This window comes from Bos indicus, chromosome 2 (assembly GCF_029378745.1).
Source record: "Bos indicus isolate NIAB-ARS_2022 breed Sahiwal x Tharparkar chromosome 2, NIAB-ARS_B.indTharparkar_mat_pri_1.0, whole genome shotgun sequence".
Classification (NCBI taxonomy): domain Eukaryota; kingdom Metazoa; phylum Chordata; class Mammalia; order Artiodactyla; family Bovidae; genus Bos; species Bos indicus.
In genome coordinates, this window is record NC_091761.1 from 31,488,463 (window position 1) to 31,515,726 (window position 27,264).

The following is a 27,264-nucleotide window of genomic DNA, read 5'->3' on the forward strand; positions in this document are numbered from 1 at the left end:
TTTGTGTCTGAAGCTGTGTTTTGTATAGTCTACATGTGGCTTATAATTCTTGAATACTTATTGGTCTTTTGTAACTATGTGTTAATTTTAAGTGCCAGTGACTTCAAATAATGTTGAGGAATCTTGGCTTTAAACTATTTCCTTATGCCTGTGGGATTTGGGAGGAATTATTACACGGAGTATGGACATGCATGTAGTTATACTGAGTACTAGGAATACTAGGAAGAGACTGTATTAGTTCGTAAAGTCTTCATATGAACGACATACTGTACCAAGAATGGATGTGTACAGATTTGCCTATAAATGTTCATAGTAGCATTATTTACAATAGTAAATAGAAAAAAGTACAAACAATTCAGTATCCATCAATTGGTAGATAAATAAAATGTTATATATTCGTATAAAGGAATCCTATCGGGTAATAAAGAGTAAAAAAGTACAGATACCATGCTACAACATGGATGAACCTCAAAAGGTTGTGGTCACTGAAAGAAGCCAAACTCAAAAGGACACATATTGTATGATCTCATTTGTATGAAATGTCCGAAAAGGCAAGTGTACTGAGACAGAAAGTTGCTTAGTGAGTGCTTAGGGCTTGAGATGTGTTAAAGTTAAGGCAAAGATATTAGAAAGAAAAATGATGATCCTTGCTTGCTTGAAGCACTTACTAGGACTATTTGAGTAGAAGAAGCAATAAAGACTTTAAACATACCTTCTGCGGTATTATTATACCCAACAAAATTAACAATTCCTTTTGCATATCATCTAATACCCAGTTTTTATTTAAATTTCTCTAATGTTCGCTTTGTCCAAATTGGATTCAGTTTCACACATTACTTTGGTGTTTATGTCATTTAATTCTCTCATACTATATCAGTTCTTACCCCCTCATCTTTCCCCCCACATTGTCAATTTGTTAGAGAAACTGGGTTGTAGACTATCCACATTCTAGATTTTGATAATTAATATGTTGATAATTATTAAACAGCTGAACAAAATGACTAATGTTTCATCCTTTTGAATTGTTTTGAATTAGTTTTCCACAGAGCTGAGAGCAACGGAGCTAGCATTTTAGAGTTTATAGCAACTGTTTGAGATAGAGATTAGCAGTCTTTCAGAAATTAGCAGCTTTAGGTGTTCTAAGACTTGATTTATTCTGTTATATTGCTACATTTTTCCTGGTAATAAGATGGATGGAAGACAGTGTGAAACTGCCAGTCATTCTCCCTGAGGAAAGTGAAAGGAACCAGTGGGTCCTTGGCACAAAGACTCCCCAATAGAAATGCAAAAACCATTGGTCTGAGTTTGAAAATTGGGCTGCTTAGTGAGGGGATAATTGATGGAAGTCTTGGTAGACTTCTTGGGTTTTAATTCTTAATTTGTTGTATATGAAGTAATGTCTAGGTTGATCTTTTTAATGCTTTATTTTTCAAAAAAAGAAGCTTTTAGATCAAATGTGTTCATGCTTATGTATGTGTGTGTAATTTGCCAACTACAGTGGTTTTACATAGGAGCACAGGTAAGGACCTTTAATAGACATTTAAAAATGTGACCTGTGTTTCTTATTGAGAATGTTTCCTCTACATGCCTTTGTTTTAATAACATTTTTTTTAATGCCAGCATTTTCCCTTCTATATTGATATAAAAGATTTGGGTTATGAATATTGATATTTGCATTAAAAAAAATAGATCAGGTATTGGTTTTATTTGTATGTCTTTCATTTACTCTATAAATGAGAGTCTCTTCACTCAGTAAGATGTCTGTGAATGAGGTTCTGTGTGGGTAAGACTTCTTTAGTAATTAGCCATTAAATAGAATAGTATGTATTGATGGAAATCATCATTTTTCTTTCTGATACCTTTTCCTTTATTTTAGTCCAGTGGGTCTCAAACTGTAATGTGCTGGGCCACTAGTGGATGGTATTAGGACCCCATATTCAGATTCTATTTTAAAAAGTATAATGTGGGCCCACTCAAGCAGATCTGTATTAAAAGCAAGTTCCATAGATAACTCTAATGCTCATTGAATTTTGAGAATCGCTACCTTAGATATAATTTTATTGTAAATGAAATTGTGTATAGTTTTATTTTTAAATAGTTTGATTTGGAGGAAATTGCAAAAATAATGCTGAGGTTTCCCTTTGCCTTCCCCCAAGCTTCCCCTGATGATAATATCTTACATAACCACAGTATGTTATCAAAATCAGGGAAGTGACTTTGGTACAATACTCAAATAGAGACCTTATTTAGATTTGTATCACCTCTTACATGCATTCTTTACTTTAAAAAATTTGTCTTGATTTATAATTCTATGAAACTTTCATACATGTGTAAATGTGTGTGGCATTCCACAGCAGAATACAGAACTGTTGCATCACCACAAAGGCACTCCCTTATATTACTCTTAATGGTTACACCCTGCCTCCAACCCTGGCAGCCAGTGATCTGTCTTCTATGACCATAAGTTTGTTACTATGAGACTCATATAAATAGAACATATAGTACTTAACCTTTTGAGACTGGTTTCCACCCCCTCAGCATAATGCCCTTGAGATCATCCAAGATGATGTATATCAAGGCTTGCTTTTTATTGCTAAGGAAGAGAAGGCAATGGCACCCCACTCCAGTACTCTTGCCTGGAAAATTTCATGGACGGAGGAGCCTGGTAGGCTGCAGTCCATGAGGTCGCTAAGAGTTGGACATGACTGAGCGACTTCACTTTCACTTTTTACTTTCATGCATTGGAGAAGGAATGGCAACCCACTCCAGTGTTCTTGCCTGGAGAATCCCAGAGTCGGAGGAGCCTGGTAGGAGGCCGTCTCTGGGGTCGCACAGAGTCAGACACGACTGAAGCGACTCAGCAGCAGCAGCAGCAGTATTCCATTGTGTGGATGCATCACAGTTTATTCATTCTCACGTTGGAGGACATTTGGGTTGTTGCCTGTTTGGGTTTGTTATGAAGAGAGCTGCAATAAACATTCAGGTACAGGTTTTATGCAAACATAAATTTTCATTTCTCTCATGTCAATACCCAGGAGGAGATTGCTGGGTCAATGGTATGCATTCGTTTAGTTTCATATTATGCTGCCAAACTCTTTCCCAAAGTGGCCATACCACTTTGCATTCACTTTGTTCAAGACATCTATGAGAGATCTAGTTTCTCTGCATTCTTGTCTGTATTTGATATTATCAGTGGTTTTGATTTAGGTGGGTAGTGGTATCTCATCATAGCTTTAATTTGCATTTCCCTAAATGAATAATAGTGTCAGACATCTTTTCATGTGCCTCTTTGCCGTTCTTACCTCCTCTCTGGTGAAGTGTTCAAATCTTTTCCTATTTAATGATTGGATTCTTTGTTTTTTAGCCATTGCATTTTGAAAACTATCTATATATTCTGAATATGACTTTTTGTTGGGCATGTGTCTTAGAAATAATTTCTCCTGGTTTGTGGCTTGTCTTTTCATCCTGTTAACTTGGTCTTTCACAGAGCAAAAGGCTTTAGTTTTTGATGAAGTTCAGTTTACCGATATTTTAAAATATCTTCTGCGTTGCATCTTTGTTGTCATGTCTGAGATCCTTTGGCCTAAGCCTTGGTCCCAAGGATTTTCTCCTATGTTTTGACCTGAACATTTTATAATTTTATATTTTACATTTAGATCAATTTTAGGTTAACTTTTGTAAATTCTGAGACACTGTTTCTAAGTAGTTTTTCTAGCCAGTGTTTGACAAAGCTTATAGCTAGGAAACTTAACTTGGAAAATTCATTCCTAGGATTTTTCTTTATCAATAGGCAGTGAATGTTATGCCTTTGAACATGGTTTATGACAACAGACACCATTCGCAAACATATATTTAAAACTTTAACAGAGACTAAGGACTAAGTGCTGTTTAATATTTACCAAAAAGTACATATTTGAGAGTAGGTTATTGAGGTTATGATTCAAAAGCATCTTATGCTTTCATTTTAGGGTTGGTTAGTCTACCAGTGTGCTTGCTTGGCTGACATATACATTCCTACTGTTTAATATGCATGTATGCATATATTTTAATAATTATAATATCCACATTTAATGTTCTTCAGTTCCTTACCTAGCTTGATTAAAATTAAGAAAACATTTGAACTAAGAACTCTTTTTTTTTTTAAAGACTTAATACTTTTAGGGTAGTTTTAGGTTTACAGCAAAGCTAAGCAGAAGATACAGATTTTCCATATAACTTTGCCCCTACACGTGCATTCTCCCCAGAATGGTACCCTTGTCACAACTGATGAACCTACACTGATACATTACAATCACCTAAGTCTATAGTTTACATTAGTAATCACTTTTGATATGCATTCTACAGATTTTTGTAAAGAAATTATTTTGGGTAGTGGTAGGTCTTTGCTGCTGTACGTGGGCTTTCTCTAGGTGCGGTGAGGAGGGGCCACTCTTCCTTGCAGTGCACAGGCTTCTCATTGCGGTGGCTTCTCTTGTTTGGCACACAGGCTCTAGGATTATGGGCTTAAGTAGTTGTGGTACATGGGCTTAACTGCCCCACGGCATGTGGAATCTTCCTGGACCAGGGATTGAACCTATGTCCTCTGCATTGGCAGGTAGATTCTTATCCACTGTACCACCAGAAAACTTCAATTCTACAGGTTTTGAGAAAAACATAATGACATGTATTCATCTTCATAGTATCATATAGGGTATTTTCACTACTCTAAAAATCTTCTGCATTCCACCTATTCCTCTCTCACCAAAACACCTGCCAACCACTGGTGTTTTTCACTTTTTCATATTTTTGCCTTTTCTGGAATGTAATATAATTGGAAGTATACAATATACAGCCCTCTCAGACTGGCTCCTTGTATTTAGTAATATACATTTAAGGCTCCACCATGTTTTTTTCATGACTTAATAGTTCATTTCTTTTTTAGTGAAAAAAGTGGAAATGATAGGGTAATATTTTATTATCTGTATGTACCATAGTTTATTTATCCATTGACCTACTGAAGGACATCTAGGTTGCAAACTAAGAACATTTTAACTTCCTTTTGGGGGTAAAAAAAATTTTTTTTTTTAACTTTTACTGTTGTTATTTCAGAGAAGCTAGTACATAAAACAATCCAATTGTGGATGATTTTTCTGTCTTAAATTTAATAAGTAACCTCTTGAAAAAGTGGAAATATTAATATATAAGGCTTTTTATATTTAATTATTATGTGGCAAATAAAAAAGAAGCCCAAGAAGTTTTGTGTAGTTTTCTCTACCCATCATTTTTGAATTTTTAAGTTGTATTGTCAATCACATTTTTTATTTACCTTTTCAGACTAATTTTCATAAACTGCATCAACGTTTCCATGTACATTGCCTGCAAGGCAGCAATATGAAGTTCAAAGGAAGCTTTCAGTAAATGATGCTAAGCCCAGTTGCTACTGACATTTTATTATAGAGCAAAAGCCTAATGCACAGAGTGAATGGGGTAGCTTGGAGTTACACTTTATTTTGAAAAAAATTACCTACTAATCTCTATACGGTTTAAGAATTTAATAAGATACTAATTTTTTTCAAAAAGGAATAGCACTTGTTAAGGGATTATCTGTGTAAAACATTTGCACAGTTCCTAGAACTAGATAAGCTTCAGTTAAGTTAGTTTTGTAGGGCCCATTTAGGATATCTTTAAAATTGCTTGCTTGGACTCACTTCATTTTTAAGCTACTGGTGTCAGAGGACCTCATGCGGTATTTCTTTAATCTACCCAGATTCTTTCTATAGCACTGAAGGACACAGTGGGTGACCAATTAATGCCGATGACTGTCTTTTGACTCACTGTTTATTTTGCTTTCAAGTCTGTTTTTTCAACTTTGCTCATTTGTTTTGATGAATTTTGTATCTTCTCCATTGATATGTTCTTTGCTAGTGAAGGCTTTCCTCATTTCTCCTCTTGTTGATGTTTGACTTTCTTAACTGTGCATAAAACAAACATCCCACATAAGATATTTAGAAAACCCTGAGACAAGCTGAAGTTGCAACATTTATGGCACAGATATAAGAAATTTAATATTTAATTTTAATTTATAGATACATTTGCCTACTTTAATCTTTGTATGATGGTTCCACATTCCACATTCACATATATGTGAAAATGTATCCGTTTATATTTTATGTTTTTCTGTGTATAAATTGTAACTTAGTGAAAAATATCAAGGGAAATTTATGTTTTCTTTCCTTTCATAAGGAACTTCCTTCTTAGAGAAAAAGAAGCAAAAATATAACGAAGATTTTAATTTGGAAAAGTTATTACTAAACTTCAGGCATACTGTTAAAATTTGTTACCTTCACTGAGACCTTCTTGATTTACACAAACTTGATTGACCTAAATAGCAACCTTCAGGGGGTGTTTCAGACTCTGCAAAGTCATTAGGAATGTAAATCATTAACTTTAAATGAATACCTACTATCTGTCAGGCATTATGCTAGACCTGTAGTTATCAATTGGCTGCCCTTGAGAATCCTTTGGGGAGATTTAAAAAATCCTGCTAACCAGTTAAATTGGAATTTCTGGGCATGGGACCCGGGCATTGGCATTTTATAAAACTCCAAAATGAGTTCATTCTGTTGCCAAATTTGAGCACCACTGGGTGAAGACTGGGCTGAGATGAGTGGGTATAGGAATTGGCGCCTTTCTGAGTGGTCAGAGAATACCTATATGACAAGGAAATTTGTCATATTATTTGATCTGAAAGAGCTGAAGGCACAGGCAGTTTGAAGTTCTGTAGTTAAAAGTATTTGGGGCAGAGGGAGTAGCTCTACAAATCCTCAGATGTGAAGGAAAGGAAAGAAGGCCAGGGTGAGCTACAGTGAGCTGTAGCCTAGTAATAGGAGTGGCTTCCCAGGGCTTTCCACTGTGTCTCAGGCCGTAAAGAATCTGCCTGCAATGCCGGAGACCCAGGTTCGATCCCTGGGTTGGGAAGCTCCTCTGAAGAAGGGAATGGCAACCCACTCCAATATTCTTGCTTGGAGAATTACATGGACAGAGAAGCCTGGTGAACTACTGTCCATGAGATCCCAAAGAGTTGGAAATGACTGAGCAACTATTACACACGAAATCAGAAGGGAGCTCAGATGTTGGCATGGGGTGGCTCAGTGATTTCTTAGACATTCACTTACATCAGGAGTTCTGGGAGAGTTGTCAAAGGTGCTTTGCAGCCTCTACCCTCAGTGTTTCTGATTATTTAGCTTTAGGGTAGGGCCTGAGAGTTTGCCTTTCTCACAAGATCCCAGCTGCCACTCTAAAATCATGCTTTGAGAACCAGCAGCCTGGCTCATCTAGGGCTAGTAAATCAGGACAGGATTTGGTTTTATTCTCAATGCTTTGGGAGACCAGTGAAGGGTCAGAGATGTGGTGTAATCTGATTTACATATTTAGCAGATCCCCCTTGACTACAGAGAATAATAGATTTTAAGGGACAAGAGGAGAAGATTTTAAGGAACAAGAGGAAAAGGGGAGAGATCAGTGAGGAAGCTATTGGAGCAATCCAAGCAAGAGATGACAGCTTAATTGCCAGGGTGTAGTAGAGAAGCTGGTGAAAAGTATACAGATTCAGGTTATGTTTTAGAGTTAAAAGCCCACAAGACTTGATAATGGATTGAAAATAGAATAGAGAAGAATCAAAATATGCCCAGAATTTTTGCTTGAGTTAACAAGGTGGTTAGCGTGGAGCCTTTTCCATGGATGGGACATCCTGGGGAAGGGTTGGATGAGAATTGGGGGAAGAGAGGAGAATCAAGAGTTTTGATTCTGAGATACCTTTGGGACTTTCCAGTGGAGAAGACCATGAAATTTGGGGGCATGTAAGTCACAACTCAGTAAACATGTCAGGGTTGGAGATGTGCATTTGAGGGTTATCAACTTGTAAATGATGTGTAAAGCCATGGAGTTTATGAAATTACTTGGGGGTGAGGATTGTAGAAAGAGAAGACAAAGGGGCAGACAAGAAAACCTGGGGTGGCCCAATACTTAGAAGTCAGACAAGAAGACTTCTAAGGGCATTGAGGCTGAGGAGTGGCAGTAAAGAAGAAAACAGGAGATTGTGTTGTTACACAAAGAGATAAAGGGAAGAGAATTCCAAGCAGAGGGGGGTTGAGCAGCTGTGAAATGGGTCCTTATTGGAATTTAGGAGCTTACTCAAATGTGACTGAGATGAATTGTATAATTGTCTATCAGATTTGAACACACAAAAGTGATTGTGACCTTGACCAGAGAAATGTCTGTTAAGAGTCATAAAATGCCTTGGGTCTCCCCATGTTGCCTTTCATCACTATGATTAGCTATAAGGCTCATCAAGAAAAGGCACTTAATTGCATTCCCTCAAGCACATAGCACAGTGTTATGTTCACCATTGAAACAGATTTTTGTTTAAAATAATCTTCCCTTGTTTTATTAAACCCAGGGAGACACACTAAGAAATTATTTTGAAGAACTGGTTTCTATCATTGAAATGTGTAAGTTAGGAACCATCAGAATATTGCCAGATGCTTTGAAGGATGCCTCGTCAACACTTAACTGCAATGCTTCTAATGTTTGATTAGTACAGCCCTCTATATTGAGAGAGTGAAAGTCACTCAGTCGTGTCTGACTCTTTGCAACCCCATGGACTCCAGTCCATGAAATTCTCCAGGTCAGAATACTGGAGTAGGTAGCCTTTCCCTTCTCCAGAGGATCTTCTCAACCCCAGGGATCGACCTCAGGTCTCCCACATTGCGGGCAGATTCTTTACCAGCTGAGCCATTAGGGAAGCCCAATACTGAGAGAGGGTGGCTATTAAATTTCTTTTTTGTCATTTTAATTTAATACTTTAAAAACCTACTGTTAGGACATTTTATTCTTACATTTTTTTTTTAATATCAAAGCTGTATTTTTGTGTAGTATTTCTCTGAATCTTTAAGGATACAATATAAATATAGCAATCAATTGAGACCCCACTGGACTTGAGTAGCTTATTAAGAATGCAAATAGATCTCATATTGGGTTGGCCAAAAAGTTTGTTCAGTCTTTTCCATAATATCTTATGGAAAAACCCAAATATATTTTTGGCCAACCCAATACAACTGAAAGCTTTTTTTCTTTCAAGCCAAGTAGAGGTGTTTGAGTAGACACTTGTTTTGCTGAGCTTCTCTTTTATTCCTTTTCTTTTATCTTAAAGATACTAATATTGACAGGGATGGAGAGATGATTGCAGTGGATACATGATTTTGAAGTACTTTTTAGATCAAATGATAAAAAAAATTGATCAGTAGTAGTAATAGGATACCACTTAAATTCTGTGTTAAAGTTAAATTTGGGTATTTTAAAGACATGTTATTTCATATTGTGGGATTGTACCTTAATTTTCATTGTGAAAATTGAATATAATATTGAGATAATTTTAATGAGTAAAATAATGCTTAAGCAATAATTTTACTGTGGCTTGTTATTTTTAGGGCTCGATTAATGGATTTTTGCCTTGACATAGAAAATATTTCTATCTTAAATATCTTTTCAGTATTGGAGAAGGAAATGGCAACCCACTCTGGTATTCTTGCCTGGAGAATTCCATGGACAGAGGAGCCTGGTAGGCTGCCATCTATGGGGTCACACAGAGTCAGACACGACTGAAGCGACTTAGCAGCAGCAGCAGCAGCCACCACCCTTGTATAAAATTTGCTGTTGTTACTGTTGAAAGTAGTGGCCTCTGAGGAGCAGAAACGGAGTCAAACTAGGCCACTGGTGAAGAGGAGCTTAAGTGGAAATCCCTAGAGGATTAAACTGGTTCAAACATCATTCTTATTTAAAAGAGGTGTAGGGACTTCAATGGCGGTTATGGTACTATAATTTTAATATATTAATAAAAACTAGCATTCATAAGCCATAAATGATAGTTGTTATTGCACGTTGATATGTTACTCTCTTTACCAGAATTTCCTTTGCTTAGATTATGCTAAAAACTTTGATTATTTTTACTATACTTTGCCTTTGGGTGACATTTAACCTAATTTTGCTATCACTTCAAAGCATCTCAACTAAAACATTTAAAACATTGGGAAGTATGTGAGTAAGTGAAAGGCATTTAAAAAATTTTTGCTGGTGAGTAAAAGGTCAAGTAAGTTAAAAGTCTTAAAGCTACTTAGGATTCAGGCCCAATCCAGGCCTCTGTGTGGTATTCCTTTCACTAGACTATAGGATATAGTGAGCAAACTTTAGATAGACACATTCCTGAGTTTAATGCAAACGGATCACAGTTGGGAACTAACGCATAGACGAACCTACAGCCTCTACCTCCTAAATACTACTATTCTTTCACAAACTGAGTCGCTTTTCTTTTTTCTTTGAAGTATACCTTGATATCTGCCTTCTCATCCTCACAGAGGATTTTAGCTTGCTCTCATTGCTCTGAATTTTCAAGGTTACCTGTTATATATATTTTTTTCCTTTGTATTTGTTGTTTGAAAAGTGAAGTTGCTCAGTCGTGTCCGACTCTTTGTGACCCTATGGACTGTAGCCTATCAGGCTTCTCTGTCCATGGGATTTTCCAGGCAAGAGTACCGGAGTGAGTTGCTTTTTCCTTCTCCAGGGGATCTTCCCGACCCAGGGATTGAACCCAGGTCTCCCGCATTGCAGGCAGACGCTTTACCCTCTGAGTCACCAGGGAAGCCTAATTACCTACATATTGCATCTTCCCTGTTGAATTTCTGATTCATTGTGGAAGGATCTTGGTTTGATTCTTAATATGCTTGCCACTTTTCAGGGCTAAAGGTGACAAATGCTTTATTATAATCATAGGGAACACTGAAGTGATCTTAATAGATGTTCCATGTAAAAAATATTCCAACAAATGCTTCGTTCTGCTTTTTCTTTTAGGTTGGCTTACCTTTAAGGTGGATTTTCATCATAGACTCAAAGCTTAGGAAATGAGACAGTCACATATATACAGAACATTAAAACTTTAGAATTCATTGCAGTGTGCAATAGACAGGGAAAATGTCACAAGGAATTGTGATTCAATCTGGACTTCAAAGGATAGATAATATGTGTCAGTGCAGGGAAAACAGGGAGGGCATTCAAACAGAGACCAGAAGGAGGAGCACTTGGAGATGGGAAGGTACCTTCAAAGATGAAAGCAGGAGATAGGGAGGTGACTGGTAGAAGGCGGTGCCTATTAGACCTTCTATGGTACCACGTCTCTTGAAAGCCAGGTTCATTGTGTGCAAGGTTGTTCCTGATGCTCCACCTCTGTGCCTGTAGAGAGTTGGACTTGTCATCTGACCTTTCTCATGAAACTCCTCTAAAGCCCTAAACTTCTCAGTTATCCTTTGCTAATAAAACTACTGCATAATTTTCAATATTCATTTTCTTAAAAATAAAACATAATTCGTTTCTAAAATCCAACACAGCTAATTCTGATGTACCTTAGTGGTACGACTTTTTTCCTTCTTAATTACATGCTTAGGTACCTCATCTTATGGGAAGTATTCACAGAATTCATTCATTTAGCGATATGAGTGCCTGCTGTGTAGCAGACATTGCTCTAGAGATTTCACATATTAGCAATTATGTGTGACACTAGACAGGGGAGACAAGAACCTGTACTCATGGGGTTAATTACTAATGGAAGGAGACATGATAAGCAAGAATGGTAGTTGCTGATAAGCCCTCAGACAAAAGTAAAGCAGAGAAATAGAGGTGTTATCTTAAGGTCAGGACAGACCCCTTAGAGAGGCCTGAGTAAGAACTGTCCTAAATGTGTTCAAGGAAAAGGCAAGAGTCATAGGCCTGGAGTGCAGTGAGCCTGGGAAGAATGTGGGAGAGGAGCTTGGAGAGGCTAGGGTAAGGGCGGACAGATTATAAAACTCTACATCTTATTTCAGGTGAGGTCAGAAGCCATCGAAGGGTGGGAAAGGAAGTTCTGTGACCAGACTTAACATTTTAAGAGGATCACTCCAGCTGCTATGTTGAGAATAGAGTGTAAAGTGACAAGGCTGGGAATGGGAAGACCAAGAGCAGCTTGAACGGAGGTATTTCGTAGTCAAGGTTGTTGATGGATTCTGGGTCTATTTATAATATAGAGCTGGCAGAATTTGTCAATGAATTGGATTGTATGTGTATGAAAGAGGAGATTTGGGGCCCAAGCAACTGAAAGAATTATGATTTACTGAGATGGAAGTCTTGGAGAGTAAATCATTTGGTTTGGAGGAGCTGCGAAGAGGAATTGGAAGGTAAATTAAGTTGGAGATTCCAGTCAGTCATCCGAGTCCAGATGTCAAGTAGGCATTGGATTTACAAATCTGGAGTCGAAGGGAAAGATCCAAGCTGAATATTTGGCATTTAAGATTTTCTTCATATAGATTTTTCAAAATCCTTATTGTATTTACTATGATAATTTTTCAATTTATTTTTGTTGCTAATGTAAAAGAAGTTTTCTCTTTCATTATACTTTGACTGGGTTTTGCTTATGTTTACATAGGCTATTGATGTTGGCATGCTCACTTCGTGCCAAGCTACCTTGCTGAATTCTCTTATTTATAAAAACTTTTTCATTGATGCACTGATTTCTCCTCTCCTTTGGCTTCTCTATGGAATTTTACCAAACTCTTCAAGTTTGAGAAGTACCACTTTCTTTCATGGTTCGATTTGCTTTTCCCTGCTAAAATATCAATTATTTCTTGTCTTTTCCTGTGAGTTTCTATTCATTCCCCAAACTCAACTCATGTTTCCCATCTGTCAAACATTTCTGGATTGCTACACAGGTTTCTCTTCCTATGAGCTTCAGCTGTATCATCTGCATACCTGTACTAGAAGAGTCATCAAACTTTATTCTAATTTTGCATGTATCTATCAGTCATTTTTGGGGTAGGAGAACTGGTCTGGCTGTTGCAGTCTTTACATCCCCAGTGTTTAGCTGAATCTGCTACATGATTGTCAGTTACAGGGTAAATGTTTGTTGAATAGAGGAGCAGTCAATTTTAATAGATTAAAAAGCATTTGGAAATTGGATAAAGTTGTTCTTCATAGAAATTTTATAAACTTGTTATATTTACTGAAATACTTCCAAAAAATTCATTTTTATCACTATTGTAAAAGAAATATTTTCTAAAGTGTAATGTAACTTTGCAATTATACTCCTAAAAATTAAAGTTCTAGTATTTTAGAAAATTAATGTAGGAACCTTGTTTCTGTTTTTACATGATGCTGAGCGCACAAAGGTGCTTAGATTTGTGAGACATTAAGTTTTGAAAATACTGAATGACTGGATGTTACATATTTACTTACAGAGAAGCCCTTTTATCTTTATGGTTTTTATTTTTCCCTAGGAATGGAAAGAGGGAGAAATTAAAATTTGTATTTTTCTGAATAGAAAGCAGAAGTATTTTTTCTTTCAAAATCAGTCTGGGGATGGGAAAGAATAGGTGAAGGAAATTAAGAGATTTGCTGTTGTTTAGTCGCTAAGTCATGTCTGACTCTTTTGAAACCCCATGGACTGTAGCCCTCCAGGCTCCACTGTTCGTGGGATTCCCCACTCAGGAATACTGGAGTGGGTTGCCATTTCCTTCTCCAGGGAGTATTCCCTGACTCAGGGATTGATCCCACTTCTCCTGCTTGGCAGGTGGATTCTTCACCACTGAGCTACCAGGGACGTCCATAATTAAGAGCTACAAATCTCCAATTTTAAATAAGCCACAGGGATATAAGATATATTAATAGCACAAAAAATATTATCAGTAATATTGTAATAACTTTGTATGGGGACAGATGGTTACTAGACTTAGGATCATTTCATAACATATGCAAATGTCAAATCACTATGTAGTACACCTGATACAACGTAATGTTATATGTCAACTATAATTCAATAAAGTAACATTTGCAAAAGCTCTAATTTGCAGTACTTAGAAAATATGCGTATGGACTTACTTATAGTTACATGATGTTTATTTCCATGTCTCATTGTTTTCAACCCCTCAAATCATTGAATTGGTCTTGTGCAGAATGTCTACTACTATTTCTGTTATAAATCAGTTAAGGGGTTGTCCTGGTAAGTGACACTGAAACATTTATTAGAATAATTGTAACATTTTTTATTTTTAGGGCTTCCCTGGTGGCTCAATTGGTAAAGACTTCACCTGCAGTGCTAGAGACCCAAGTTCCATCCCTGGGTCAGGAAGATTCCCTGGAGAAGGAAACGGCAACCCACTCCAGTATTCTTGCTTGGAAAATTCCATATAATTTAACAAATAACCAATTGCAGTTCACTGTTTATTAGTAAGTCCAGTGGGAAATACAGCATACTTCTTTCTTACAAGGAGTAGTAATTGTAGGCAGAGAGATGAAATTTTCCAGGGAGGAAAAATGGGAAAAAAAAATGTTACATTTGTGTAATTTGTTGTATGTGCCATGTAGGATATGTGCCACCTCATATTGATGGAGGGGGTGGGAGGATGGTGGTTGCAGCTAGATTTAGTAGCATAGGTAGAGTTTAATCTGGATAAAGATGCAGAATACACTACATTAGAAAAAAGCAGAATGAAATACATGAAAGCAAGAGCTAGTAGGAGGTATGGGAATGAGATATTAGGACAGTAAGAATTTTATAATTTGTTCCATCAAACAAAATGCAATACTTTTGCCTGCTGTAGTGAACACACACTAATTGAATTTAATGAAGGCCAATATCAAATTTCTTTGTTATCCTGTTTGTTTGTATTGTCAAGTAATGCAAGCATATTGTTGAAAACAAATATACTGATTTTTAAAAAGGCAAAAATTTTTTTAAATTTAATTCTACCATCCCTAGTAAGCTAACAGTTGTAATATTTTAGTGCATTTTTCCCGGATGTGAAAAAGCATACACACATTTTGTGTTTTTATTAAATGAGATCACATTAGCAAGTTATTTTTAAAACATGTATACTTTATTCTTTGTGTTTTGTTTTTGTTTTAGGAGAAAACCAAAAGCCAAGGCACCGCTTCCTCCAGCTGAGACCAAATGCCTTGATGCCTCTTCAGTTGATGATTCTGTAGAGTCTTCTGCTTTTATCATGGATCAGAAAGAGAACATGACAGATAAAGACATTGAACTCTTGGTGGTTCTACCTGGAGATATTATCAAATCTACTACTGTTAATGGCAGGTACGGTGGAGTGAATGAAACATCAGGATTTCCCTTTCTTCTGTAATTGAAACCCTCTGTTTGGACTTCTTTTTTCTTTGCCAGATATGTTATTCATCACTCGGTTTAGTTATCTATTAAAAAAAGGAGTAGATGATAAGAGGTATTAAAATTTTCCTGACAATGCTTTAAATATCAAATGTATGGATTCCACAACCCTGGTGAAGTGACTCTTGAAATTTGAAACTATGTTACATTTTGTTAGTCATTTACTAAGTTTTTTTTTAAAATGGTCTTTTCCAGAAGAATAGTCATCAGTTTTATTGATTTTCTAAGTCAAACTTACAAAGCAAGCCAGAGATCCATAAGAAAACTCCTTCCCTTTGCTTCCAAATTATTCTTTCTTTTTTAAGCTGCTTCTTCAAATTTGACTTGCAGAAGCTGTGTTAGCTACTCTTAAAAGGTACTCTCTCATTTATCCAAACAGATAAATCTGTCTTTAAAACTAGCAGGATTTTTTACATCATTGAATGATTTAATGAATTTATTAAAATGTAGATAAATTTAATAGAAACAGAAAATTAAACTTTAACCCAGGAGGAAGGGAATATGTGATTTAGCAGACTGATATTTTTAATACCTGAATAAAAACTGGAAAACTGGAATGCAGCCAAGTGTAATTTTCCATTTCATTTTGAAGAGGAAAGTTACATGAGGTGTATGCTTGGCCTTGTTCCACCTTTACCTTTACCTGTTTGTTATCAGGGGTGCTGTTTTAGAAACTGAAGCTATTTTGACCTTTAGTTGCATGTGTATGTATATATATTTGTCTGTAGAATGAAAGAATAAGTAAGTAATCGATTGGGTATTGCATTTTTGTAATGTGGTTTTATCTAGAAGAAACTTATTCAAGATACCTTACTTTGGAGATTTATCCTTATGTACAACTTTATGAATTATTGAAAGTACGTGAAGATAGAAAAGTTCAGCATTAGCAAACAATCCATAGTATTGCATATTAAATTCTTATTAAATTCAAGGAAGTTGTACTTTGCCATTTGTTTTGTATTGAAAGTAGTTTTGGAGATGACACATGGAATCATGTTTTAGAGGTTGGGAACCCTGTGACTGACCTTGGTGGGCTTCCACCTCTTCTGGGTGAAGGAGGCATCTTGTGAATTAGAGACAATGGTCATTGTATCATCTTTAACCCTTGAGATCACACCATTACCCTGGTTTGAAAATAATGATGATAATGGATGTGGCTCGGGTAATGTAAAGGCAATTCCTCTTATGTTCCCTGGATTCAAGGTAATTTTTTTAAGTCAGTTATTTTTCCTAGTTCTTCACTAATGCTGACGGATAACAGTGGTTTCATCAATACTCAAAATTTCTCTTGAATGTACCAGTCACCTGTTTATATTGCCATCTTCCCTACTATTAGCCCTCTGGGTTCTTTAGATTTTTTTTTTTTTTTTAACCTCAATGACTTTAGTATTAGAATCACAGGTTTCCTCTCTATCCTGTAACCCATTGTAATTACTTCAGATTTTCCCACCTGCTACACCAAGCTAACTTCCTTCTGTTTCCTTAACTCTGGAAAACTGTGTCCATAGTCTACTTCCCCTGTCCAGCTGGACAGTGGTATCTTATTACTGTTTCAAAAGTGAAATCTTAGGGTTTCCACTTTGACACAGCTTTTTTTTTGAATCTAGCTTATCCACTTTTTAAATTGGAGTTGTTCTTCATCCTCCTTAAGTCTAATTGATGACTTCTCTTCCGATTGCTGCGTGTTTTTTTCGTATTTGACTTGAATTCTTCATCAGTCATTCCTACTACATTTGTACTTACAAGGACCCTAGATCTTCTGCACCCTTGTGACCTTCTGGCCTGTTTGCCTTCCAGGTTCCTAAGCTGGAGTAATTTTCCACCAGTCAGCTGTTTGTTTCTGGGCTGCCAACTATTGTTGAATTGCTTCAGTTTTCTTATCTATAAAAATGTTTTATAACTGAATTGTTTTGGGGATTAAATGAAATACTATCAGTGCCTGGCACGTAGTGGCTGCCTCCATTTTCTATTGAGGACTGTTTTCCTTAACCCTGGGCTGTCTCCATTCATTCTCCACCCTCAGGGTAATCTGACTAAAACACCCCTCTGTTTGTGGCACTCCCTATGATAAAAGCCTGCGGGAATGGCAATTCAGCACCAAAGTGAGGAAGTCCAAGCTACCGAGCCTGGACATGAGGTGCCTTGCCTAACTTCTCCTCTGAAGTTAGGCAGGCTTTCCTTCACTACTCCCCTCTGAATAGCTTCAGCTTTAGCCACACGACTCTTTTCTTCTACAGATACTCTGCTTTTTCCACTCTCACATTTTTTTTGGAAAGCCTTTCCATCTTGAGTACCATACCAGCCACATTTATCCAGTTAATATAGTTCAAGTGACACTTTTTATATAAAGGCTCCCTGATCTCCCAAGAAAGAACTGTTTACTTCTAACTTCCAAAATCTTCTGACACTGTATACCATTGATGGTTAACATACATTATCTCAGGCTGTAATTTGTATGTGTGTCTTATCTTCTTAAACAAACCAAAACATCCATGCAGGCCTCATGACTTTGCTTCGTAGTCTTTATCATAGTTTCTTTTTTCTTTCTTTTTCTTTTTCTTTTTTTTACAGTTTCTTGCAATGTAGTAGACATTTAGTAAATTCAGATGTTGTCTCCTTAAATCTTATGTGCTGATGGAGGTAACAACTTAAATGATGTGTCTTGAATAGGCATTTGGATGGGCCTCAGTAGCTTTCCCGGAATCTCTTAAATAAAGATATTTTCTCAGATAGACAGCAAGGCAAGAATGCCCCAAATTCTGATTGCTTTTTAAATTTTGTTTGGGGCTGAAAAACTTTTCTGAGAGTAGAATTTGTTTTATATCAATATTTTTATGAGGGAGTTTGATTTTAGAATTTGTTCCTAATAGTTTTATCACTCAGGAATGACTCAAGTTGAAAACACTATGACTAATTTTTTTATATTAATTCTTTATGATTAAAAGTGATTGTGCAATTCTGAATATTTCAGGAGTATGATTCTGGATATCTAGGAGTGATTCCAAATATTTTAGAAGGCAGTTCAGGCTATCTTGAGTGTGATTTGGGATATTTTGAAGGTTGCAGCAATTGCTGGCCCATTGTTTAAAAAAAAAAATCAATGTTTAACAATAACAAGAAAAACAAAAATGTTATTATAGAAAAAAAATTCTATTTTTGAAAAATGTTAGCTACCTAATATACAGAGCCATGGTATAGATAACTTATATTTCTTCTTGGCTTTGTTACCATAAATGGAATAAGACAATTTTCAACAAAATGATACAGGGATTTAGTGGAAGAGTATACTATGGAAGAGTATTTTAATTAAATTGAATAGTTTAATTAAGGGCATAAAGTTTTCTTAGCAATTAATAAATCAAAGCTCCTTATGTCACTATGAAGGAGCTCTCTAATATTTTTAATATTTTGAGGCCATTTTTCTTAATTTGTCTAAATATTCTTTGTATTGTATATTTCAGTGGTGTTACTTATATATATTTCCTTTGAAGAATAATGTCAATATAAGCCTGAAATAAATATTTAGAAACTTATGCTTCATTTAACTTTTCAGAAAAATTGTGCTTCTCAAAATGTATTCTTGGGGAGGTTCTTTAGAAAGTTCCCCTCTGTTCTCATACAGTGCATGCAGAGGTATGCTCAAAGGCCCATTTTTGAGGATGTAACAGACAACATTATCTTAGAATACACTTGTTTGTACATTGATTTTTCACTGAAAAGCTTATTCGTATTAGGGAACACAGTAAAGTTGGAGATGGTAATAGACTTATGCTCAAGGGCAAACTAAAAACTTGTTATCCTGAATCAGGTTAGGAGCTATCTGTACAGGCTTACCAGTCTTTTGGTATCAGAGCTTAGTGATACTGCCTCTTTAGTGACCAAAAGTCACCCAGTATCTGTCATCCTGCCTTTGTGATCCTTGGCTTACATTGAAGATAGCTGAGTAGCAGCATAAAAACTTTGGGCATTTCTGTTTGTCCTGTTATTACAGATGATTGGATTGAAGGAAGGAAGTACAGGTATATGTGTATGTATGTGTGTGTGTGTGTGTGTATATATATATATGCATGCATACATACATATATATCTGTGTGTGTGTGTATGCAGGTCAAGTAAATAATCTTTCACCAGGCAAAGCAGCTCTGGGCCTTGCTAAAAGTGAGCATTAAAGAATATTGTTGTTAGAGGCAAGCTGTGTAGGGGTAAGCGCCTCAGAAAATGCCATGCTATGCAATAGCACATGTGGTGGTATCTACTAGTGTTTGGGAAAAGTTAATTTTTAATAAAAATGAGCTTATAGGTTAAACGTTGATGGAAATGTGCAGGTATGTTTGTACGTCACTCTGTGTCCTTGCTTTATAGTCGGGTGTCATTCTCATTGAATACATATTTTTCCCTTTTTCTCTGGGGACATTTTAAAAGCAGTTTTAATTTGGAAATTTGATAAATGACTGATATTAACTCTCTTTGTTGGCCTACAGGGAGAGCACTCTATGTCTTAGCCTATTCTCTCTCCTATAATTTGTGTTGTTTTATGTCCTGAATACTATAAACAGGGATTTGTTTTGATGTGAGCAAATCTTAGAATATCAGGGATGAAAACACAAATAAAGAAAGCATGGAACTTGAAGTTAGAAGTCTCAGGCTTTACAGTTTATTCCATAACTTGCTATGTGACCTCAAGCAAGTCACCTCGTCTGTCTGACCTTTGTGAGCAGAGTTTTGACTGGTACCCGGTGGGTCAGAGAACTAACTCAGGAGTGTTTTACATGAACTGCAGTGCCATCTACTGGAAGAAAGTAGACTATAAAAAATGACAAGCTTTCACTGGATTAATGTGGGTCAGTTTTGCTTACCTCCCACACCTAAACCAGTAATACAGCAAGTGGTATGGATCTCAGAAGAACTTCAGAATTTCAGAATCATTCTTATATTTACTGAAAACTGTCAAATGACAGATGTGTAGTAAATACATTATATGATAGGGTGATGGATTTCAAAAACACACTGCTGAAAATCTGTTGCATGGCATAACCACATTGAGCTCCATTTGTTGTTGTTCACGGCTTCCGGTCCCATCACTTCATGGCAGATAGATGGGGAAACAATGGAAGCAGTAAGAGACTATTTTTGGGGCTCCAAAATCACTGCAGATGGTGACTGCAGCCATGAAATTAAAAGATGCTTGCTCCTTGGAAGAAAAGTTATGACCAACCTAGACAGCATATTAAAAAGCAGAGACATTACCAACAAAGGTCCGTCTAGTCAAAACTATGGTTTTTCCAGTAGTCATGTACGGATGTGAGAATTGGACTATTAAGAAACCTAAGCGCCAAAGAGTTGATGCTTTTGAACTGTAGTGTTGGAGAAGACTCTTGAGAGTCCCTTGGACTGCAAGGAGATCTAACCAGTCCATCCTAAAGGAAATCAGTCCGGAATATTCATTGGAAGGACTGATTCTGAAGCTGAAACCCTAATACTTAGGCCACCTGATGCGAAGAACCGACTGATTGGTAAAGACCCTGATGCTGGGAAAGATTGAAGGCAGGAGGAGTAGGGGACGACAGGGGATGAGATGGTTGGATGGCATCACAACTTGATGACCTTGAGTTTGAATAGGCTCTGGGAGTTGGTGAGGGGCAGGGAAGCCTGGCGTGCAGCATTGACTCGTGTCCATTGAGTCAGTGATGCCATCCACAATTGTCTCATCCTCTATCACCCCCTTTTCCTCTTGGCCTTGATCTTTCCCAGCATCAGGGTCATTTACACTGAGCTCCATAAGAAAGCTCTAAATTTTGATTTAGATACTTATTCAACTACAGCTGCTAAATAAAAGTTGTAGTTTTAACTGTTAAATTATTTAAGTGTAACAGCCCTTGGACACGACTGAAGTAACTTAGCAGCAGCAGCAGGATTTGGAAATTCACCTAGGTAGTTGTTGGAGCTGATCTGAAAGCTCTTTGGTGAATCCTGACTTTCATTTTTAATACCTAAGTGGATCTTTAAAATCTCAAAGCAGAAGTCTTCTTTTATCTAGCAGGTAATAAAACTAGGACAAGATTACCCTTCATATGTACCATAAATGCAGGAAGGGTCATTGGAGGAATTCAGGGAGTTATTTAGTGATGCCATCAATCTTTGAAGTAAAACTGCAGTAGATAGCATAAAAGCTGTTGCAAGCCATCTGCTCTGAGTCTTGCATGTGATCCTGAGGCTAAAGTGTAGCTGGATTAGGAGTCAGGACATTTTCACTCTGACTGCAGCCAATTCTATTTATGCTGTTTGTAATCTGTTTATGTCACTTTTCTAACCACAGTTTCTTCATTCATAAAGTGCAAGTAGCTTTTGCCGTGGTTGTGAACTCAAAGGAGATACTAGATATGAAATTAATACAAAGAATTGTTATTTCAAAATGGAGTGGGAAATCTCATAAGGATTTCTTCTGGTTCAAAGAAGAGGTTTTTTTTTAAGTTTTTTTGTTTTTTTTTAATTCCCTCTCTAGAAAGTCATTATTTCACAAGATTTAAAAAAAAAATCTATAAATAATAGTGCAAAGCAGACTTTGTTCAATAATAAGTCAAAATTCAAAGTAATATGGTGATATAGAGGAGGAAAAGACAGTTTCTTGTTTGAATGAAGAAGTGGTGATCAAATTCAGCCAATCCTATTCAACATTCAGTTATTTGGCTTGGGTTTCGGATGGACTACTGGCACGTGCTCCCACCTTAGCAAATAGGAAAAGAAGTGTCCTTACTATGGTGATCACGTGCTTAGACCTTTCAGCCAACCGTTGTTAGGTACATCAGCTTAGGATAATTACCATCAAACTAAAATTGTTGTTTTTGGTAGAAGTAACTTGGCATTTAGGTGGATAATTCTAAACTATCCTCAAGAGAGGATTTTGTTTTCTAGGGGAGCACTTTGTGACTAGTTAATCCTCAAAGCAGTCCCACTGTGTGCAGGGCCTGCTTAAAGTTAGTGTACTGCTTTTATTGTGTTACAGCTCCTTTAAGGTAGAACCGGATGGTCAGTAATTCCCACCCTCAGAATTGGCTAGGTCAGGGTTATCTCTTCTGTGCTTTTAGGGCCAAATGCTGAGCCTTTAATTAAATACTTCAAGCAGTCAAACTGATCTGAGGCTGATTTTGGATGAAGTCTTCAGTTAAGTTAATGCTTACACCCCACTTCTATGTTAAGTGTACTGTCTTTAGATGCAACAAGGCTACTAGTCAAGTTTGTTAATTAAGAAACAAAAATCAAAACCACTTTCTCACCTCTGTGTTTTTTTTTTTTAAGCATGTGAGTCGCCTTTTGACAGTTTCACCTTTTCATGCATCAGACAGTGAACAGCCACCTCAAATGCATATTGTCTGCTGTATGTTTGAGCTCATGGATATTTAAGCAGAATTACCTAAGAGATAAATAATCATTGGCTCCTATAAATTCCTCATTCAGTGATGCTGACCTGTGTTGTATTAGGTCCTGGAAAGAAAGTCTGGTAAGAGGTAGAGCTGCTAGAGAGGAGTTCACATCTAGGTATAGTTAGTTCAGTTGCTCAGTCATGTTCAGCTCTTTGCAACCCCATGAATCACAGCACACCAGGCCTCTCTGTCCATCACCAACTCCCGGAGTTCACTCAAATTCATGTCCATCGAGTTGGTGATGCCATCCAGCCATCTCATCCTCTGTCGTCCCCTTCTCCTTCTGCCCACAATCCCTCCCAGCATCAGGGTCTTTTCCAATGAGTCAACTCTTCGAATGAGGTGGGGAAAGTATTGGAGTTTCAGCTTCAGCATCAGTCCTTCCAATGAACACCCAGGACTGATGTGTTTCAATGAACATCCTTTAGGATGGACTGGTTGGATCTCCTTGCAGTCCAAGGGACTCTCAAGAGTCTTCTCCAACACCACAGTTTCAAAAGCATCAATTCTTTGGCACTCAGCTTTCTTCACAGTCCAACTCTCACATCCATACATGACCACTGGAAAAACCATAGCCTTGACTAGACGGATCTTTGTTGGCAAAGTAGTATCTCTGCTTTTGAATATTCTATCTAGGTTGGTCATAACTTTCCTTCCAAGGAGTAAGCGTCTTTTAATTTCATGGCTGCAGTCACCATCTGCAGTGATTTTGGAGCCCAAAAAATAAAGTCTGACACTGTTTCCACTGTTTCCCCATCTATTTCCCATGAAGTAATGGGACCAGATGCCATGATCTTCGTTTTCTGAATGTTGAGCTTTAAGCCGACTTTTCCACTCTCCACTTTCACCTTCATCAGGAGGCTTTTTAGTTCCTCTTCACTTTCTGCCATAAGGGTGGTGTCATCTGCATATCTGAGGCTATTGATATTTCTCCCGGCAATCTTGATTCCAGCTTATGCTTCTTCCAGCCCAGCATTTCTCATGATGTACTCTGCATAGAACTTAGATAAGCAGGGTGACAATATACAGCCTTGATGTACTCCTTTTCCTATTTGGAACCAGTCTGTTGTTCCATGTCCAGTTCTAACTGTTGCTTCCTGACCTGCATATAGGTTTCTCAAGAGGCAGGTCAGGTGGTCTGGTATTCCCATCTCTTTCAGAATTTTCCACAGTTTATTGTGATCCATACAGTCAAAGACTTTGACATAGTCAGTAAAGCAGAAATAGATGTTTTTCTGGAACTCTCTTGCTTTTTCCATGATCCAGCGGATGTTGGCAATTTGATCTCTGGTTCCTCTGCCTTTTCTAAAACCAGCTTGAACATCAGGAAGTTCACGGTTCACGTATTGCTGAAGCTTGGCGTGGAGAATTTTGAGCATTACTTTACTAGCGTGTGAGATGAGTGCAATTGTGCGGTAGTTTGAGCATTCTTTGGCATTGCCTTTCTTTGGGATTGAAATGAAAACTGACCTTTTCCAGTCCTGTGGCCACTGCTGAGTTTTCCAAATTTACTGGCATATTGAATGCAGCACTTTCACATTTGAAATAGCTCAACTGGAATTCCATCACCTCCACTAGCTTTGTTCGTAGTGATGCTTTCTAAGGCCCACTTGACTTCACATTCCAGGATGTCTGGCTCTAGGTGAGTGATCACATCATTATCATCAGATCAGATCAGTCGCTCAGTCGTGTGTGACTCTTTTCGACCCCATGAATCGCAGCACGCCAGGCTTCCCTGTCCATCACCAACTCCCGGAGTTTACTCAGACTCACGGCCATCGAGTCAGTGATGCCATCCAGCCATCTCATCCTCTGTCGTCCCCTTCTCATCTTGCCTCCAATCCCTCCCAGCATCAGAGTCTTTTCCAATGAGTCAACACTTCGCATGAGGTGGACAAAGTACTGGAGTTTCAGCTTTAGCATCATTCCCTCCAAAGAAATCCCAGGGCTGATCTCCTTCAGAATGGACTGGTTGGATCTCCTTGCAGTCCAAGGGACTCTCAAGAGTCTTCTCCAACACCACAGTTCAAACGCATCAATTCTTTGGCGCTCAGCCTTCTTCACAGTCCAACTCTCACATCCATACATGACCACTGGAAAAACCATAGCCTTGACTAGACGAACCTTTGCTGGCAAAGTAATGTCTCTGCTTTTGAATATGCTATCTAGGTTGGTCATAACTTTCCTTCCAAGGAGTAAGCGTCTTTTAATTTCATGGCTGCAGTCACCATCTGTAGTGATTCTGGAGCCCAGAAAAATAAAGTCTGACACTGTTTCCACTGTTTCCGCATCTATTTCCCATGAAGTGGTGGGACCGGATGCCATGATCTTCGTTTTCTGAATGTTGAGCTTTAAGCCAACTTTTTCAGTCTCCACTTTCACTTTCATCAAGAGGCTTTTTAGTTCCTCTTCACTTTCTGCCATAAGGGTGGTGTCATCTGCATATCTGAGGTTATTGATATTTCTCCCAGCAATCTTGATTCCAGTTTGTGTTTCTTCCAGTCCAGCGTTTCTCATGATGCACTCTGCATAGAAGTTAAATAAGCAGGGTGACAATATACAGCCTTGACGAACTCCTTTTCCAATTTGGAATCAGTCTGTTGTTCCATGTCCAGTTCTAACTGTTGCTTCCTGACCTGCATATAGGTTTCTCAAGAGGCAAATCAGGTGGTCTGGTATTCCTATCTCTTTCAGAATTTTCCGCAGTTTATTGTGACCCACACAGTCAAAGGCTTTGGCATTGTCAATAAAGCAGAAATAGATGTTTTTCTGGAACTCTCTTGCTTTTTCCATGATCCAGCGGATGTTGGCCATTTGATCTCTGGTTCCTCTGCCTTTTCTAAAACGAGCTTGAACATCAGGAAGTTCATGGTTCGCATATTGCTGAAACCTGGCTTGGAGAATTTTGAGCATTACTTTACTAGCGTGTGAGATGAGTGCAATTCTGTGGTAGTTTGAGCATTCTTCGGCATTGCCTTTCTTTGGGATTGGAATGAAAACTGACCTTTTCCAGTCTTGTGGCCACAGCTGAATTTGCAGGCAGTATCAAATCCCTGTGTATTTTTGTCTGTTACAGAACTTCCTGATCTTTTGCTTTTATTATCTGCCCACAAATATTTTCTAGAGAGACTTGGCCTCTGGAATTAAGTAAAAGTTGAAGCTGTAATTATAGAATGAGAGAATAAGGTCATAAAGAAGATCTGTAACTTTTAGTTGCTTTTCCAAGAGTTATTTATTAGAAAATATTTAGGCAGTGAATTCAAAGATTCTCGTCACCATGCAACTTTTTTTGCTGTGAAATCTGGTATAGTGTGCAAATTATAGGTGACCACTTTGACTAAAGGAATAAAATTTGCGTATCACAGATAAAAATACAATAATTCATTAAGGCATATCAGAAGAGTTAGAGTGTCAAATTGTTCTTTAAAAAGTTTTTAAAGTATCTTTTTTCCTAATAGATAAAAAATGGTAGCATAAAAATAGATTAACAAAACAAAAACAAAACTTTATACTAATCACTGTTTTTGTCTTGTTAATGTTCAGAGTTTCTGGCAGAGATTCTAGAAGGACTGTACATTTAACAAGTAAAAGATGTGAAGTATAAAGTTTAGAGTTTTTAACATGTATTAACTCGCACATTTATATAGAGAGAGAAAAAGGAAAATATAATCTGAACATAATACCATTTACTCATAGACTACAGTGGACATGTCTCCATTGAGTTGGCACTGAAAATTCTCTCCTCTTCCAGCTTATATGTATAAGGATTTATAATTTATTGTAATTTATACTTATTTTGTATAAATATTTTATATTCATAATTATATTGTATTTATTTAGACATTACCTAATCCTTCTTAACTTTATTTACTATCAGGGAAAGAAGTACCATTTCCCAGTCTAGAATTGGTATTTAGTATCAAATTGCTATCATAGAGTACTGTTACCAAAAAATAAACTTCAACAATACTATTATGCTAGTCTTTCTCTGGGTGAAATTGAGTGTGTACTATCCAAAGCCAAAATGTGGGCAATTATAGAAAATTTATGTATGAACATACTAGGTAGCTCAAGAGAAGGAAATAAAAATCCTAAATATTACTGTACAAGCCTTTAATAAAGACATACGAAACATATTTGGGGGACTGAAACATATTACAGAGAACTTTCTTTTTTTTTTTACTGAGGGACTTATTTTTTATTTATTCATTTTTCTTGGCATATATATAATGGGTACAACTAGTATGTGGGAGAGAGAAAAGTGAGTGCACCATTATGAAAAATGCCTCTTTATCCCGTAACAAGTGGAATGGCCTAAGAATGGGCAACAACCGCAGAAGCTGAGGGTGAGGTAGGGAGCTGAACCCAGGGGATGGTTTGAAAATCTGTATAAAGTATTTGACCTCAGGACCGCGGAATGTCAGACAACTAATTCTTCCCCAGCAGGATACTTCCTCTCTGGAAACGTTGAACCAGAGAGGCTACAGACCTGGGAATTCCACCTAGGAGACTGAGGGTAGGTGCATATGGGAGCAGATGTACTAAATTAAAAATAGCATACTGAACAGTGAGGTTTTTTAGTCTCATTTCCCTGTCAAGTTTCTA

General features: G+C 37.3%; 1 protein-coding gene across 5 annotated transcripts in view; it reads left to right on the forward strand.

Annotated features, from left to right (window-relative positions):
- Positions 1-27,264, forward strand: part of COBLL1 (cordon-bleu WH2 repeat protein like 1) — a 169,553-nt gene that overhangs the window by 84,472 nt on the left and 57,817 nt on the right. For all 5 annotated transcript variants that reach the window (XM_070804031.1, XM_070804035.1, XM_070804047.1 and 2 more), the window contains one exon: positions 14,963-15,151. In XM_070804031.1, the coding sequence (XP_070660132.1) occupies positions 14,963-15,151 (189 nt within the window). The remainder of the gene's footprint in view (positions 1-14,962; positions 15,152-27,264) is intronic.